General features: G+C 36.7%; 1 protein-coding gene across 4 annotated transcripts in view; it reads left to right on the top strand.

Annotated features, from left to right (window-relative positions):
• The window catches only part of LOC105548061 (mitogen-activated protein kinase kinase kinase MLT), a 198530-nt gene that overhangs the window by 124444 nt on the left and 54541 nt on the right, over window positions 1–19545 (top strand). For all 4 annotated transcript variants that reach the window (XM_011991902.1, XM_011991900.1, XM_011991903.1 and 1 more), the window contains exons 8-10: window positions 3555–3641; window positions 9338–9412; window positions 15335–15441. In XM_011991902.1, the coding sequence (XP_011847292.1) occupies window positions 3555–3641; window positions 9338–9412; window positions 15335–15441 (269 nt within the window). The remainder of the gene's footprint in view (window positions 1–3554; window positions 3642–9337; window positions 9413–15334; window positions 15442–19545) is intronic.

The raw sequence follows: 19545 nt of genomic DNA, 5'->3' as shown, positions 1-19545 counted from the left end.
ATGAAGAAAGCATTATGTGTTCAAAGTGAATGTTATAGAAAAGAGCAGGTGAGGATAGTTGTTAAGGTTGGGACCATTTTAGTTTTAGAAGTTTGTGGTCCATAAACTTGGAAAATGATACCTATTTTAATTCAAAATGTGGTTATTTTGAATTTTTTATGTCTTTTCAAAAATAGGTGAGTAGCCAAGACTCCTTTGTCAGTAGGAGCATTTGTTTGCATTAAATATCCCATTGTTCACTGGGAGTCTGTTCTGTTCATTGAAACCCCCTCTGCACACAGCAGTCACACACAGATGAATAAGACCATTTAAAAAAAAGTTGTTTTTTTGAAATCCACCCAAAAAACTGCAATACATTTTTGGTTTTTGTTTTTCTAATTTTTTAGACTGCTGTAAGAATTTAGCCCCTACTACTTCTAAAACTACCAGCCCTCCCCAGGTTGATAAACCTTTGTTGCTTCTTAACAAATGGCAAGACTCACTAACCTTGTACTGCCTTAAAATAAATGTGCTGTGAATGCCAGAAGTGGATTTTATGATCCTTGCTCTTACACTGGTAAACTTTGCTAGGCAGGCAATGGTTTCCCTCCATTTTATAAGAAATGAGATTTTTCTACCCTCTTATGAGAACTTCTCTTGGAGGACTGAACCAGGAAGAGTGTTTAGTACGTTATCCACAAAAAAGGAAAAGCAAAAATCACTGAAAGAGTAAGCCTTCTGAGAACACAAGGCCTAGATATTCTTAAAAAAAAAAAAGCTATTCTAATGACAATGCAGAAAGGATTACCTTCTCAGAAGCCTCTCAGCCAAAACCAGCCTTGAAAACAGAGTGGCTGAAGAGACAGCATGGCCGCCTGGCTTGTCTGTGAGCACTGTTCCAGAACAAGCTGGGCTCAGGTAATGGCTTTCTATTGTTTGGAAAAGAAAGGGCAGAAAAAGTACGCAGTCTTTTCCAAGTTTCTATTCTGTAAACTGAAAATAGAAATTTTCCTTGTGAGCATAGTTTAAATGTGAGGACGTCTCAATATAAAATGAGTCGGAAAATATTTTTAAGGTGAAAGATCACAATAATATTTGGCCTGAATCCCCATAACTGGTATTTTTAGGCATCATTTAATATATTTTTAAACCTTCAAGTGACTTCCTCAATAAAGTTACTTTTGTATGCCAAATGTCATTTTGTTTAGTGTAAAAAAAAAAAAAAGCTGGTGTCTTATACCACCTACTTTTTGATACATTCCCGAATCCAGGGAATTAATAAAAGGAAATCATGAGATGTGCTGATACTGGAATAAAACTAAAGACCTCATTTGGGCTTCAGGACATAGCGGCTAATGACGCCACCTCAGACACTTTTACTAACTCCCTCAGCTGTCGTAGCTCTTCAGAGACACAGAGGGAGTCAAATGAAACTGGCTTATTTTTTTTCTTTATTTTTCACAGTTAGAACTCTCAGAGAAATATAACTTAAATTTTATTAGATTTTGGACATTTTCCAGCAGAATATTTTGGAATCAAGAATGACGTAAATGTTTTTCTGGTGTTATCCCCCAAAACTCTTGGTTTTGCAATTTACTTCACAAAATTCAGTGTGTGCATGTGTGCACACGTGCATCATACCTGCAGGCCAAACTCAGAAGGAAAGAGGCACCGCTCATCTGCACGTTTGGGGGTCTGGAGCATTTGATTTATTGGAGGCTAACTCCCTGTTCCCATTCTCCTCAGGAATGCCACATCCATTAATTTACTTGCCCTTCATATCCTTTCCCCTCCCCAGCCCTAGCCCCCTGTGGAGTGGTAATTGCAGCCAATTGAGGGGCTCCATTTCCTGCTCAGCCCTCTTGCTGCCCGGCCTCCCTCCCTGTGTAGGTCAGGGTGATTGCATACCTGTTCTGGCTCTCACCCTTCCTTTACGTGTGGTGTTCACTAGAATTGTCCCCTTATGGGATGCCCCTTACCTTTTCCTAATCACTTATGTGACTCAAATAGAATTATTCAGTAGCTCCTCTAAAGGAGTACCTTACACACTTGATTAAAAGCCCAAAGAGGCTTCAGTGAATTTTTTTCTCCTGCTTGAGCAGCATCTGCCAATTTCCCTGATTTTCCTGCTAATTATCTTCGTATTAGCCAGAATTCATTTACTATGTTATGGTTCGAATGAGACTGAGCCCTGGCTGAGGAAACAGTGGATATGGAGTGAAAAGTTTCTATGATTTGCTTGACTAGAGTATGTGTGCTCCATCTACATTCCTATTAGAAATGAGCTTTTGTTTTTAGAACAAGGGAAATCTGAGTCGAAGCCACTGGTTCTCTTCCTGCTTCTGCCAGGGCGCCATACCTAAGACAGGGCCTGTCGCATTCTCTCTAGTACTGCCACTTGCCCTTCACTCAAATTAAAAGGGGTCAAGAGCCTGACCTTCAGGGCGAGCCAGCAGGTTCATATTCTGGCTCTGTCACTGGATAACTGAGTGTCTTTGGGTAAGGTTTTTTTTTAACTTTTTATATAGTTTCCTCACCTATAAAATGAAAGTAATATGTATCCAATAGGATTGCTATTAATCATGGTAATATGTGAAAAGGGTATCTGGAATATAATAAGTACTCAATAACTTGTAGTGGTTTTTATTATTAGGACTATTACTGATAAAATTAGAATTGTTTTTGCACTTTACAGAGTATTGGTCGACTCACATTTTTGAACTCCATTTGTATAAATAGGGAAAAGTAATGTAGTATACAAATCTCCATTACTCAGTGTTTCAAGAGAACCCAGTTCAGCAGTATTCCTAGCATCCGTTTGCTTTCTTTGGGCATTCCACTCAGATTTAATAATCATACTGATCTCAAGAACTGCACAAAGATGAACACACACATCAGCTCACATTCACAGTCAGCTTATGTGTATAGAAAGTGTTTATTACATCTTAGAGTACGGTATAATAGATTATATTGTAGGTAGATGAAAATAGATCCCTTAGACCGACTCATTTTGAGGGAAATTTCTCCAAAATCTAAAAGGTAACATGTAAAATCTAAATATGACAATTTTGCAAGTGTCTACCAATGTGGGGTGGGTAGGTTAGCCAGTGATTTGGATTTGGGGCTCAGTTATTTTTGATGAGACCATTATTGATCCTTTTAAAATACTGTTGAATTCCCAGTTATTATTTCCTAGACAAATATATCAGAAATTGAAGGTAGAAAGAGTTTTAACTAACAAAATACAAAATCTAATTTGTGAGAACATAAAAATTCTAATAACTTATGAGATGACATTAAATCAGTCAGGCCCATTGGTTTCATAAAATTTTAAGTCTGGCTCTAGATGTCCTAATTTCTAAACCAGGTTTTTTCTTTATAAAAAAGAACATAAAAAGTATTTAATATATGGAAGAAGTTGTGTGCATGAGCATAATTGTTTTGCCCAAGTTTCTACAGATGGGGTTGGTTGTGTCTGGTAATTAGATACAATTACATGTTAGATAAAGTTTCAGTAATATGTACCAAAAAATATAAAGTACAAGAATAAAAATTCCATTTTCTTTTTGTTCCAGGTTCTCTGGGAGATGCTAACAAGGGAGGTCCCCTTTAAAGGTTTGGAAGGATTACAAGTAGCTTGGCTTGTAGTGGAAAAAAACGAGGTAAGACTACGTTTCTCCATTCAGGTACATAGATCAGAAAACAGTATTGGGGTTTTGCAAAAGACTTTTTCATCTTCTTCAAATTGAAAGTAAGTTCACGCTTATGGAAAGATTAGCAGTAGGAGCTAACACAAAGGGTCAAAGTGATGTTATTCCTCATGAATGGACCCTTTACATCTAATTGTTGCAGCTTCACGTCGTGATGCTGTAGATCAAAAATTGTACAAGTACTGTACTAGTTTCTCAGTCTCAATTGTAAAACCTAGGGGTTTGTTCTTAGTGATGAAAGAAGCCATTGCGTCCAAGGTAGGGGAACAGTTTAACTCCATCTCCTGCGTTTAGGACATCTTTTTTACTGGCCGGGAGTTGATATATCTGTAAGAGACCTTCAGCTACTTCAACTTACCTCTCCCAGCAGGAGTCACTATAGTACAAGAAACTGTCGCTTAGATGAGAATTTCAAAAATAAAAGAAGAAAAAATAGTTTCAAAAAAGGGAAAAATTACAGTTTTGCCACCTACGTTGAACACTACATTGAAGATGAGCTCCTCACTGGAATTGGCGAGGCAGTGGCATAACTGCTCGCTTCTTCATGCAGAGCCTTTCCATTTCAAAAGAACTTCAGTGGCGTAAACACCGTTTGTGCTGTGTCCCCAGCCTCGCTTCTCTTCTTCCCACAAATTGAGGCTTTCAGTTAGTTGGACCTATGAGCCTACATCAGAGAACATGGTACATTCATATCAAAGAGAGCAACTACATTTTGAAAGGTTTAAAATTGTGACTGAAACGCACAGCCATGGAAATTCTCAGCATAAGGATGAAGCCTCCAATATCAAGGTATTATGAGAACTTAGATCATGTAATGGAAGCAAGCAGTTGTCTTTGCAATGCAAAACTACTTTATTTCACAAAACTTCTTCATTTCCAAATCTTATCTGTGCTCTCCACAAAGGGTAAGACTGCAACCTTAAAATAAAATAATTTGCAAAAAGGTGAATATATAAAAATATTCCCTTTTTAATGCTCTAAAAGAGTTAGATTGATCTGCTTCCCAGGTGAGTGCAGGAATAAACTAGATTAATCAAAAATCTGCTATTGACTAGGAGAAACCAAGTTTCCATCTTTTAGATCACATAATCCAAAGTTACCATATAATTTTTCCTCCTGATTCATTGGGAGTGGATGAAATGTTGATGATAGCTGAAACTGATGGGAAAGAGCTGCCAATTTAAGAAATGAAAAGGAGTTATATGCAAGAATATGCCTTACTCATTGTTTCACAGGAGCTGTTCTGTTTTAATTAAAAGTGATAGTAATTACTCATGTGCTATTAAATAAGATCTTACACACAGGATAACTTATATTGTCATAATATGAGGACACACATGTTTCTGTTCTATTTCTTTTGCCAGTGAGATGATTAGAGATCTGGTTCTGGGTTTACAAATGAAAGCAAAGAAAATTACTGACCTTGTGTAGACTCTGGAACCAAAACATCCAGTGTAATCTTTTCCCTCTGCACTATTCCAAGATAAACTAGGAGAAAGGTTTTTTTTGTGTTTTTTTTTTTTTAAAGCTAACTGGACCCTCCAAATATGTATAAGACAGAATAATTAATATTTTTAAATAATAATGTATCTAAAGGGTGGCAGAATAGATAAAAATTTTAAAGTACTCTTTAAAACATTGGAGTATCTGTGAAGGATTTTTAAAGCTGAAGATAAAAATGAATTTAGAAGCTGCCTGGATAGTTGACTTGAGGATTGGAATCACCCATGAATAACCTTCAGAACCTCTTCAACACTGTACATGCAGAAGCAATCTTTTTTCTCCCCGGAGATCCCAGAAAGTAGACTTTACTATTTTATTCATGGTGTGTTCTGATGATCAGCTAATAACTGATGAAGACTACTCAAATACTTCCCACATTGTATTCATTAACTATTATGGTAAGTTGAAAAAAGCCTACATGGTGAAATACATTTTCTCAACTTTCTAATGAATTTCAGTAAAATTGGGTATTACAAGGATATTTATCTGCTATTCTCATTCTGTACAATATTTATTTGTCAAAAATACGGAAATTAAGTTTCAATGTAATTTTCAATATCATCATTCAAGAAGGTATCTTCATTTCACCTCACAAATGGAGGTAACCATTTCCAAAATAAATTCTGTTGACATAGCATTAAGATAATTCACAAGGGTTTATTTCATTTCATTACAAAATTGAGGCTTTGACTTAAAGAAATATAATGTACCAAATCCCTTCAACTTCTAATTATTTTACTTTACTTTTACTATTGAATATTTTGGGTAATGGGTTGAAAAGAGAAAGTCGTATTTTTAACAGGCCTCATTTAAATAAAGAATGACATGTTCAAGTGTTCAGGAAGACATTTTAAGTGTTATCCAGTCATCTATAATACCTATATCCAAGTATTAGAGTTGTCTTCTTTTAACTTTTTATTTTGAAATAATTATAGATTCACACGAGTTTTCAAAAATATTACAAAGAATCAAAAAATTAGCTGGGTGTGGTTGTGCATACCTGTAGTCCCACCTACTGGGGAGACTGAGGTAGGAGGATCCCTTGAGTCCAGGAGGTCAAGGCTGCCACCATTATCACACCATTGCACTCCAGCCTGAGTGACAGAGTGACACCCTGACTCAAAAAAGTTTTTTTTATTTTTAGTAGAAACGGGGTTTCACCATATTGGCCAGGCTGGTCTTGAACTCCTGACCTCAAGTGATCCACCTGCCTCAGCCTCCCAAAGTGCTGGGATTTATAGGCATGAGCCACCGTGTCCAGCCAAAAAAGTTTTTTAAATTAACAAAAACTAAAGAAATTTGTGTACTCTTCACCCAGCTTCTCTCACTGGTGAAATCTTACATGTCTGTAGTATACTGTCAAGACCAGGGAATTGAGATTGGTGCATTGCTCTTACCCAGACAATAGACCTTACTCATTTTCACCATTTAAGATTACTTTTTGCATCTATAGAAAAATCAATACTTTCTAAAAATTATATCTGAAGATCTTTGCTTCTAATCCCTTAATAATAAAATGAGATGTTTAAGCAATCATTTTTCTAATATTAAATCCTATTAAAACTAGATTCATAAAGCACTGCTAAACTTTACAAAGTGAACAATGAACCTTTATAGAAGGCATGAAATTAAGAGGGCATTACTCATACATTTTTTAAATGAAACAGATAGGTATATTTGCTTTTGTCATTTCCATGGAACTCAATCAGTGATCATTCAGAATGTTCTGGTAGCATAATTTCTATTTTTATAAATACTTAAATTCTTACGTATAAGGTGTTCTAACTAACAAAACTATTTGACTAACATAGAATTGTTCATAAAAATCCACTGTTTTTGATTATACTTTAGAAAAACATAAAAACTTGAGTTAAAAATAATTTTATGTCTTATGTAGAAAATGGTGCAAAAATGAATATGGTCTTTAAAAAATGTCATGCCTAGTTTAGTGATTGGGAAATATTTTAATTTGAAACTTTTATTTAAAAATATTGAAGTTTTAAGTAGTATTGCAAACCTGGTGCTAAGATCTGGTTATTTCAGAATGTTTTCATGTATTAGGAATGCCCACAGTTACGTAATCAGGACTTAAATACTTTGAATTCTATTTTGAAGTACTTTTTAATGCACCAAAATAATCCATTGCATGAAGTGTCTGAGTCTAGATTTAACTGATATTTGACCACGTCAGATTATTTAAAATGATTGTGTCTCCTTGTGTAATGACTTCAATGTGGTATCTAAACAGTTTTTCAGTAAGAAAAGATCACAGAAATGATCATCCTCCGTATTCAGCCAGCTCACATTCAGTTCTCAGGAAAATGCTGAGACAAAGTTGTATTGAAAAATGTTACCATTGACGAAAACTCATTATTTTTAGTTACAGAGTACATTCAAGTGCATAATTGGAATTATAGTCTATTTTTATTAGTTCCCATCTCTCAACCATTTTATATTTAAAAAAGTAAACACCTGAATTTTTTTTTACCTTCATCAAAAGGTCTGCAGTTTACATTACAGTAAAATAATAGTACAGTTTAATACATCTTGTTCTATTCTGTGAAATCACAAGACTAGAAGTTTAAAAGTGCTTAGCACGGCCTTTAGTTCCGAGAGAGTTGTTTTGTTTTTCAACTTTGCTTTGCTTTGATGTTAGGATTATCTGTAATTCAAAATACAGTTTGTCAGTTTTCTTATCAGGGCAACTATGTTTCTAGTTTCTCATAGCCTCCCCCAAATCCAGCTAAATTCAGTTTCAAGTTTTTATTTGCAAAACTTCTTTGGCAAACAAAACTGTGGAATAAGTCTTAACACTTCTTAGTACAGCAGTTCTCAACTCCATCACACCCAATGCTCATTTTGTACTAACTATGTTAACAACCCCTTACAGTCCCTTGCGGTGAAATTCAAAGGTAATACAACTACCTACAGACATCATATTGTAAGTTAACATAATGCTTTAACTGTAATATAAAAGAGAAATAAATGAAAGATGTTTTCCAGTGTACAAATGCTCAAGCATGACCACACCAGAGGAGATGATGGAACAGTTTTAGGGGATAAATAGAACTCAGCAGCTACAAATGCATCCAGATGGAGTTGGGTTGTATTAACGACTCCAGTGCTGGGAATAGCACTGCTGTTGTTGATATTTGTCAGAAATCTTGATAAAGTTATGAATCATGCAAGAATTAATAATCCTTTGATTTATTTCATTTGGTAGATGCATTCTGCAAAGTTCAGTGTATCTTAAAACTGTTCAAAAAAATACTTTGTGTTTATTTGTAAGTTAGAGTTAGATTCCAGGCCCAGAAAATTATAAACCTCATTGTTTGCTTGTTTTACTTACATGAATGTAAATGGGGCATTTGAAATTTTGTGGGATACAAGGGAGTTCTTGGTTATGCAGGATTTTATGGTATATTGAATTGTCTAGCATTCCTGACCTGTTATACTTAGAAGTCGGTTGCAACCTACCAGTCTCTAAAACAAACACAAATGCTTCTGTGGAATAGAGGCACCACGAGTTCTGTGAGAAGCACCACTGTAGGATGTTAGAACAGGACCATCCTCACGTTATAATTTTTGTTATATCGGGTCCTTAAAGTATATGGGTTTGACCAAAACAAAGCCATAATCAGTCACACATTCAGAATGTCTTATTTACCACTGAGAAATGAACAGTTTTTTAAATTATCTCTGTGATCTGTGCTCAGATATTTTCAGAGTTGTATACCTGCTGCCAAAGCTAAACTAGTTTCTAGTTACCTGGCCTATTTACATATATCGTAAGTTGCCTATAAAAGCACAGTGATGTGTGGTTTTATATTTAGTATTTAAGTTCCGACTTGCCCCCTCCTACTAGAGTTCTGTTTAGATATTTTATGTTTTGTTGCATTAGTTGTACTGAACCTGACTTCTCCGTTCACTACAGTTCCCTTTCAAGAATAAGTATGAGTCTTTAGAGATTACACATCTAAACATAAATTGTCACCTGTCAGATATTAATCAATGGAAGCTTTAAACTTCATGCCTTGATTATGTTCTTAAGTTAACTGTATTATGACCCTTCAAATAGTGTTTGCTGACATGAATGAATAAATCCCTGTGCTTTATTTTGTTTTCTTTCCCTGTCTCTATTGTAGAGATTAACCATTCCAAGCAGTTGCCCCAGAAGTTTTGCTGAACTGTTACATCAGTGTTGGGAAGCTGATGCCAAGGTATACATATGTATTTTTGTTATTGTTTAGAATTCTGAAATTTCTCTTGCTTGGCTTTCAGTTTTTAAAACTTAAGGTAATAAAATTCATTACAAAGCAAAGCTGGATTGATGCCTCTGTGAGCCCCAGATTAACTGTTAAGGTTTTCTGTTGACATCTGCTTAATCTTGATCTCTAGAGACTTATTATTAACTCATTCTTATAGCACACTTTGACATTCTGGATTCAGTAAAAATAATTTTATTATTTTGTTTTTAATTTTTAGTAATAACTATTGCACCTGTATGCTATTGAGATGGCTGAGACACAGTACTTATAATATGCCAGGCACTGTTTCAAACACTTTATGTATGTTAACTCATTTGTTCCTCAGAATGTCTCTATGAAATACATGCCTCAATTATCCTCATTTAACAGATGAAGAACCAAGACATACAGAGGTTACATCATGAGCTCAAGGCCACACAGCTAGTAGGCATAGAGCTGGACATGAACCCAGGTAGTAGGGCTGGACATGAACTAGGTCTGGCACAGTCCCTGCTCTTAACCAGTGCACTGTTTTGCTTTTCTAGCCAAAGAGCAGACAAAAGTAGCACTTCTAGAGCATCTTGATATGTACTCCCTGTCCAGCTTCAGTGATGTGTTTGAGCTCCACATTAGAGCTGGAGAAATTCCAAGGCTTAGGCTTTCATGCGCTTATCACATTTGAGCATGAAGGGCTCATATCCTTTCCCTGCAAAGATGATTTTAAAAGACTCTCACATACATATGGAAATATTCACAGATGAAATGATAGGCTAGTCTTGGATTTGCTTCAAAATAAAGTGAAGGGAAATGGATGATGGTGTAGATTAAACAGGATTGGCCATGATAATTTTTGAAGCTGGGTGATAATATATAGAGGTTCATGATATTGTTATCTCTACTTTTGTGTATTTTGGAATTTTCCATAATGAGTTAAAAATAAAAAAATATTCTCACAGATTAAACATTAGAATAAGAAAGCAGTTACACTCAAAGGAACAAAAATTTTATGGTTTAAATTTGTCCAGTTTTTTGTGGAAATAGAAGTATTACAACTGATCTTTTAAACAGAGACTAATAAGAAAGACTAAAGAATCAAATTTCTTACTGAATTTAAACCCTGTTCCAATCTGACCCCCAAGAAGAATGGCCATAAAATATTGTCTGTTCTTCTACAATATGTTTCTTTAGTGGGAATAACTCAGAAGCAGTTGGTGACAGTGGAGACTGGGGACTATGTTAGTATAACACAGAATTCATGTTGATTGTTCATAATGTTTCCCAACACATTGTTCCACACTGAGCACAAAGTGTAATAATGCAGCCAACAAGGCAGCAAGTGACCAGTGCTATGAAACCTATTCACTCCACATGCTCCTTCTTGACTTGGCTTAGCTTAACTTGGAAGAATTTGTTGCTGGTTCTCCCAGCAACAAACTGTGCTGTGCACATGTTGCAAAATCTTTGCTTTCACTCCTATTCTTTAGACTTCCCTTGCCCTTTTTTTTAAGTAGAGTCCTAGATATTCCTAGTATTATTTTTACTAAAGAATCGTGTTTTTAAGCTGTGTTAGTATTTTATTTAGGATTGTTGTTCTTTTTATTAGTATTTGATGACACAGTTGCATGGTTTTTAAATGGTCTGCCCTACTCCGATTTAGGCCCTATAATTTTTAGTACATGATTTTGCAGAATAGGGATTTTTAAGCATTAAGAGAAATGCCTATACTTTGCAACTAATTCAGTAGAAACTATAAGCAGGTATTTTCAAGCTTGCTTTAAAACATTTATTTTATACTGTTAAAATGGTATCATACTACCCCTTCCCTGTCCTTCTTACTAGTTATATGTCCATTGTGATGTGTAAGTCATTTTGGACATATGTTTCTCTGTGATGCATAAATAGAAATTTTGCCTGAAATTATTTGCATTGAATTTGATTATTGCTACTAGATCTCTATAATTGTGATTATATTTCAGTATGCAAAGCAAGTTTTGAATTTCTTAATTGGGTGCTCAATACCACATTAATTAAAATTCTAAGAATGTACATTTATGGTACATTGATTAAGTTATACTATAAGCGCCTTACACAACAAGAACATTAGGCCCAGTGTTGAAACCATGCAGGTATGTCTTTTATATGTGGTAAGCTAACCCTTCTTTAGGACCAAAGAAATCTTGCGTTCCAGCCACATGAAGTATAAAGGAAGTTTAAGATTGATTTTTAGTTTCTAAATCCGTGACATTTTATTCTGATTAAACAATGACATGTCCCTTGTATTTGATTTGGTTAAATACCTGGCCACAGCCCACATTTCCAACTCTCTCATTGCTGATCTCCTCTAGACACACTTACATACTTTCATTCCCAAACCTGTTGTCTTCGTTCTTTTCTTTCTCCTCTGAATATTTCATCATCAAGTCTTCCTTGATTATTCTATTTATCCCACCTCAGGCTTAGCACTTCTTTTCCTAAACCACAGTCTGGGCCTTACTTGGTACAGCTGTATTTTTAAAGACATATTTTCTTCCTAGATGTACTGAAGCTTTATAAGGGTGTAGAGGTAATTGTTACATGTGTTTCCCTATTGCACATTACATCAGTTTGGAAAGTGGATGCCCAATTTATTGTTGCCTGAAGTAGCCAGACCACAGTACATTTCCTGAGAGGTACATCATTTTCTGGCTAGAAATATGTAGCAGTTCAACCAGAAGTTAGTGCCAGTCCTATGCACATATGTACAGCAATAGTTAATTAAAGTACTTTCTTTTTTTTTAAGTCCTTAGATTTTTAGAGTATTGACATCTAGATTAAAATATTCAGCCCACCTGTAGAACTGGTGTTCTTTTGCAATGAGGGTCGGGGCGGAGGTGGTGATATATGCAAGAGGAAGCTGATATTACGTAAATGTCAAGTCCTTCTAGTGGCTTACAACAGGTGCTCAAAATATTTTATTGAAGAGAAGGAGAAAGAAAGGAAAGGTGGGTATTGGTTCAGGTCCTAAAATGACATTTCTAAATAGGGAGAAAAATAAGTTGGCCTGGTGTGGTGGCTCACGTCTGTAATTCTAGCACTTTGGGAGGCCGAGGCAGGCGGATTGCCTGAGCTCAGGGGTTCGACACTAGCCAGGCAACACAGTGAAACCCCGTCTCTACTAAAATACAAAAAATTACCTGGGCGTGGTAGCACGCACCTGTAATCCCAGCTACTTGGGAGGCTGAGGCAGGAGAATCACTTGAATCCAGGAGCCGGAGGTTGCACTGAACCGAGATCGCACCACTGCACTCCTGCCTGGGTGCCAGAGCAAGACTCCTTCTCCAAAAATAATAATAATAATAAGTTGAAGTCATAAATTCAATAGGAAGTAGTGTCTTACCCTTATGTGATAAAAGATGTTGAAGAGTTTAGGAACAGAGCCCTTGGTTCTGTAACTTCCTGTGTGATGCTGGGCACTTCCTGCTCTTCTGAGACTTGTCCTTACCTATAAAATGAAGATAACAAATAGAGAAATAATGTATGTAGATGCTTCATAAATGGTCCCAGTTTTTATTTTAATTTTTTTGAATAAGCAAAATAATGACTAAAAGGAACGTAATCCCCTTCAGAGGAATTTATATGAGATCCTAGACCAAATATGTATTCTGTAACCAAAATATTCATAGAATACTATTACCACAAAAAATCTATATTGTTATCACCTCTTAAATGTTCACTTTGATAACCTCTATCCAAGAGTAGGTTCTGACTATAAAATTAAATTTTTTCTAGGGATGCTGGTCATCCAATTACAGAAGAGTTTCTACCTTATTTTAAGAATGATTAAATGTAGGGAAATTATTCTTTAAAAATTCATTAGCTCCTCCTACTGCTTTTCCTTGCAAAATGAAAATCCTTTATTATATAATTAGCTCTTATGCAAATGATTTAAAACATTTTTCTGGCCAGGCACAATGGCTCATGCCTATAATCCCATCACTTTGGAGGCTGAGGCAGGAAGATCACTTGGGACAAGGAGTTTGAGACCAGCTTGGGCAAGAATGCGAGACCCCTCTGAACAAAAAACTAAAAAATTAGCCAGCCATGGTGGCAAACACCTTTAGTCCCCGCTACTTGGGAGGCTGAGGCAGGAGGATTGGTTGAGCCCTGGTGGTTGAGGCTGCAGTGACCTATGATCACACCACTGCATTCCAGCCTGGGCAACAGAGCAAGACTCTGTCTTAAAAAAAAAAAAAGGCCGGGTGTGGTGGCTCATGCCGTAATCCCAGCACTTTGGGAGGCTGAGGCGGGCAGATCATGAGGTCAGGAGATCAAGACCATCCTGGCTAACACAGTGAAACCCCGTCTCTACTAAAAATACAAAAAAAAAAGAAAAAAAATTAGCCGGGCATGGTGGTGGTTGCCTGTAGTCCCAGCTACTCGGGAGGCTGAGGCAGGAGAATGGCTTGAACCCGGGAGGCAGAGCTTGCAGTGAGCCAAGATCACGCCATTGCACTCCAGCCTGGGCCACAGAGTGAGACTCCGTCTCAAAAAAAACAAACAAACAAACAAAAAAATCATTTTAAAACCCGATACGTGCTGGGAGAAATTAAGAGGAGGACAAAGTTAAAGAAGATAAATAGAACACTTTTCAAGCTTCCTACTTAAGGCATTTTCCTCTTTGCTTATTAGAAGGCTTAATATATATCAGTAACATTTATCTATGTATGCCCTTTTCAAGGAAAGACACAGACACACACATGCACACAAGTGCCCTTGAAAGAGAATAATAATGGCAGAACTCAATATATATCCTAGGTTTTTATATTTCTGAGAAATGGAAAAATTGCTTTTCTTAGTAATGTAGGAAGCACTTAAATCCTGAGAGCAAGCCACGTCAACATTGTTTCTTCTTGTTTTTGTGCTCTTAAATTAAAATGCATGTTTTAATTGCTGCAACTATAATTTGTTCAGTAATGGTGTAATTATGAGGCATGATGAAGAGAGAATGTGCATCATCCTTTTTATTATCTTTCTCTATTTTTGTTTTAACCTTTTGTCTCAACCTTGGCTAGAGTCTAAAGAGACAGACTAGAATAGTTCTAGTTACTGCTAGCTGAAGAAACACACTTAATGCTCATTTCTAGTGAACAATACCTTACAGTGTCTTAGCACTAAAGCCAATTATAACAGAAAATAAATATTGAGAACAGTGAAGTTATGACAGCTTTAAAATTGGGGGATTTTTTTTTCGTTTTTTTTTTAACTTTACTTTTAGGCTCAGGGGCACATGGCCAGGTTTGTTATGTAGGTAAACTGTGTGTCATGGAGGTTTGGTGTACAGAGTATTTCCTCACCCAGGTGATCAGCATAGCACCTGAATTTTTTTTTCTGGCAAACCAATTTGGAAAATTCTATTAGTTCCAATAGATTGATAGGTAGATTTCCCCCCAACACTTTATCATAAAAATTTTCAAACAAAGAAAAGTGGAAAGAATTTTACAGTGAACACTAACATACCCACCACACACAGTCTACCGTTAACTTTTTACCAGCTTTATCACATAGGTTTTTAAAGGACTTCACTGTTTCCTTTTAGGAGTTCTTAATCACAACTAAAAGAGAGAATTAGTGTTCTCCCTTCCTGGAGAAAAACATGAATTATCCCAACCTTAGGCCACATGATAGAAAAACAGCATCTGAATCTCTCCATGTGAATAGTTCACTGAGAATAAAGAATACAGTTCCCTAAACCTGAGTGACCTGATGAGTGTAAAATAACTACATCAGGACATTGCATCATGTTTTATTTTGTTATGGTGGGTTGAGTTTATTACTATGCTTGTAGTATCTACGTTTTCTCTTAAATATCTCCTTTCTTAAGTCCCAACGAATGATTACTGATTTTCTCTTCTTCAGAAACGGCCATCATTCAAGCAAATCATTTCAATCCTGGAGTCCATGTCAAATGACACAAGCCTTCCTGACAAGTGTAACTCATTCCTGCACAACAAGGCAGAGTGGAGGTGGGTAGCCCCGACACCAGGCCACAGCGTCTGGCTTTGAAAGACCATCACTCGTCTCAATGAAGAAGAGAACCAGAGATCTGAATGACAGTCCTGATTTCTGAGCATAGTTTAGGGGAGAAATAAAAAAGGTTTTTTTATGATTTTGGAAATCTTATAAGTCCTGAATTTCATAAGTAAGCAAGAAATAGTGTTTCTCCAAGCTTGTTGCCTTATTGAGGCCGGGCACAGTGGCTCATGCCTGTAATCCCAGCTCTTTGGGAGGCCGAGGTGGGTGGATCTCCTGAGGTCAGGAGTTCGAGACCACCCTGACCAACATGGAGAAACCCCCGTCTCTACTAAAAATACAAAAAATTAGCCGGGTGTGGTAGCACATGCCTGTAATCCCAGCTACTCAGGAGGCTGAGGCAGGAGAATCACTTGAACCTGGAGGCAGAGGTTGCAGTGAGCCGAGATCTCGCCATTGCGCTCCAGCCTGAGCAACAAGAATGAAACTCTGTCTCAAAAAAAAAAAAAAAAAACATTGAAATCATATCTTCTGAGACAAAAGATGGTTACCAGACATTTCTCTGTGTTTATGCTTTGTTAGGAAGCTTTGTTCTCTGTTCCGTAAGAAACAGGAACACTGTTTACCTTGAAATTTGCAGAGCACTGTGTCTGCTAGTGGAGGGGGACAGGGAGACTATAAAAAATACTCTTAAAAGAAAACTTTGGATGTCATAAATACTTTCAAAGCTTGTTGAATAAACTTAATAATGAGAAAATTGTATTGTATGAGTGGAAGAGTAAACCCAGGATGAAACATTTGAGCCAGGTCACATGATGCATGAATATAAATAGCATGTTTGGAAGCTAACATTATTCCCCGCCTGACTCAGCAGAGATTTAGGTAACTTCATCTGTGCTCCTGATAGCCGTGGGCAGTAACATGACGCCTTACGCCATCTGCTGATGCCAAATGAATACTGCATGCACTTTGAAAATTACTGCGTTGTTTACTCCTGTTGCTAGATACTACTTTGGGCTGTTTGTTGTTTTACAATAACCTTATTTGTTTTTATTCCTTTGAAATATCTATCTAGGGCCAGTGAGGTAAATGAATTTTTATTTAGGGGTACAAAAATTATACAGTGAGCTCAAGTCTAGGTATAACAGACTTTTTTCCTGGGCTGAGATAATCAACAAAACAAAACATGTAAGTAATATTTGTTTTTTGCAGTAAGAGATGAGTATACATGTCATCAGATCACTCTCCTCTCCTTTAAAATCCATATATGAGTTCCCATTGCTCTTAAGACAAAGACCAGAATACTTGGCACAGTGGCTCACGCCTGTAATCCCAGCACTTTGGGAGGCCAAGGCGGGTGGATCACTTGAGCCCAAAAGACCAGCCTGGGTGACAGAGCAAGACCCGGTCTCAAAAAAAAAAAAAAAAAAAAGGACCAGAATACTTACCAAGACTCTCAGTACTCTGGCCTCACCAGCGTCAGCTTAGGATCATTCTTCCCTTAATTTCTGGCTTTCAGTCCCTCAACCAATGCATATTTCTCCCCATTCAGGGTCTTTACAAGCACAGTTTCCTCTCTTTAAAACTTATCCCATTTCAGCTGTGAACCACGCCTGCCGTCACACCCCACCTTAACTCCTGTTCATCATTCACATAGCAGTTGAATAATACATCTGCAGGGAAAGGCTTCCTGACCCCAGGCCAGATCAGGTTCCACTTTATGTGCTCTGACAGCATCTCCTTCATAGGCTTTACCGCTATTGGAATTAAGAAGTAATTTGGCAGTTAGTTGTTTAATGTGTGTCTCACGGGCTGAAATGTGAGAGAGGCAGACAATCACGTTTGCTCATCACTCACAGCATCAAAATGTGCCTTGAACACAGCATTTGCTTAGTAAATATTTGGGGAAGCAAGAGAGAAAATTACCATGGTGGTAATAATATAAAAAGAGATTGTGATATTATACAAGAGAATATAAATATGTAAGTTAATTTGTTTGCCATGACAAAAGTACTTCTTATATTCATTCATTCATTCATTCATTATCCATTCATTGAACTTCTGCTGGTGTGAGAACAACTGGTGCCATTCTGGTACTGGGCTGTAGCAATGAGCACAAGAGTCCCAGGGCACATGGAGCTCTCCAGCCCAAGTGTCCAATGTTAAACTATTAAATATATTCAAAACGATCTCATTTCTATTTTGACAAGTATCATGACAGAGAAATATACTAGAGAGCAGATAACCATGAAATCTGATCTAGTCCAAGGACATGGTAAAAGGATTCTGGAGAAAATGCTATTTGATCTATTATCGAAGGGATTAGTAAGATTTTAATACCAAGATAGGGAGTCTTTTAAAGTATGTCAACAAGGCCAGGCGTGGTGGCTCACACGTGTAATCCCAACACTTTGAGAGGCCGAGGTGAAAGATTGCTTGAGCCCAGAAGTTTGAGACTAGCCTGGGCAACATAGAGAGACCTCATCTCCACTCACAATAAAAAAAATTAGCTGGACATTGTTACTCTAACCTGTGGTCCCAGCTACTCGGAAGGCTGAGGTGGCAGGATCACTTGAGCTGGGGAGGTCGAGGCTGCATTGAGCCGAGATCAGGCCACTACACTCCAGCCTGGGCTACAGAGTGAGATCCTATTCAAAAAAAAAAAAAAAAGAAAAGAAATGAGAAAGCTGTGCAAAAATAAAAATGTAGGGACACTTCTTCAGCAAAGCATCATTGAGAAGGGTAAACCAGAAATGGTATAAAGTACAATAGAGAATAAAAATAAAAATGATTATATCTCCATACACAGAGTAATAAGGTCATTCCTAAAATCACAGGTCTGATAAATGATTTCAAAGTAGAGCCTACAGTCTAGTGTGTTTAGAATGATTCTGTTTTTTATAAAATATATTATTGTGTATATGTACACAGAGAAAAGTATCAAAAAGTCAGTGTTATCAGTGGGTAATGGAATTATAGAGTGTTTTTTATTTGTATATCTTTATTTCCTACTTCTTCCACATTAAACATGGCCTAGTTGCATGATAAATTCAATTTTTAAAATGCTTGAAGGTGAAAGTGAGAGAAATGAAACTGATGATTGACAATGGGGGAAAAAGGAGGTAAAATACAGTGACGTATTTTAGTAAAAGGAATACAGTTGCCTAGGGGGCCTCCTCATCTTTCAGGAACTGTTAATCTTGTTCTGAGAGCTGGAGAGAGAATATATATCCTGACCCGAACCAGTAAACCACAGTTTGAGAAGCAGCAGAGCTGTTTTCACTGAAGTAGGCAATTGGTTAAAAACAGAGAGGACTATAATAGTAATTTTAATAATAATAAACACAGTTGTCACTTATTAGGTTTTTACCAGATGCTTGTACTTCATTTAGATTTTCTTTTTTAATCCCCATAGCAACCCTAAATTATATCACAGATGCAAAGGTAAATTGAGTAACTTGCTCAAAATCATACAGTACTGAGAACAGAACCCAGTACAGAATACAGTAACAGAACCTGGGTGGTCTGGTAACACAGCCTGCCCTTGCACCCATGCTGTACAGTGCGGTTACTAGACTTGTGGCCATTGTCATGCTGTCTTCTCATTAGTATGCAATATTCACTTGACTGAATTCCTTTTTAGCTAAGAGAAATATTACAGGGCATGATCATTTTAGGTTATTAAGGTATCTAACTCAATATGTAAACTCCTGAAAAGAATTATGTTTTTATCAGATAATCTCAACATTTCAAAAGACAACACATTCGAACTACTTCCTCTTTCCCCCCAACTTTTATCTAGTGTCTGAAACCACATGACTAGTATCCAAAGAGTGTTTTAGTAAATTAGAGTCACAGTGATCACAGTGAAGCCTGATTCCAATCCTGCTGTGGTGTTTCTGGCAAATGATTATTTTCTGGTAGAGCTTCCTCTACACATAGACCAGATGCAACTTGTATTTTTAGAAAACTGAATGGTTATTCTGAAAACTCTTTTTAAAACTACATTATTAAAAACCACATAAACTGTGTTCTTTCCTTTGACCTAATAAATGATAGGAACAAAATCTAGTGTCAGACTTTTCCTTATTCATCAG

This window comes from Mandrillus leucophaeus, unplaced genomic scaffold (assembly GCF_000951045.1).
Source record: "Mandrillus leucophaeus isolate KB7577 unplaced genomic scaffold, Mleu.le_1.0 Scaffold40, whole genome shotgun sequence".
In the NCBI taxonomy this organism is placed as follows: Eukaryota; Metazoa; Chordata; class Mammalia; order Primates; family Cercopithecidae; genus Mandrillus; species Mandrillus leucophaeus.
Note: the sequence above shows the minus strand (reverse complement) of the source record. Positions and strands in the feature narration are given on the sequence as shown.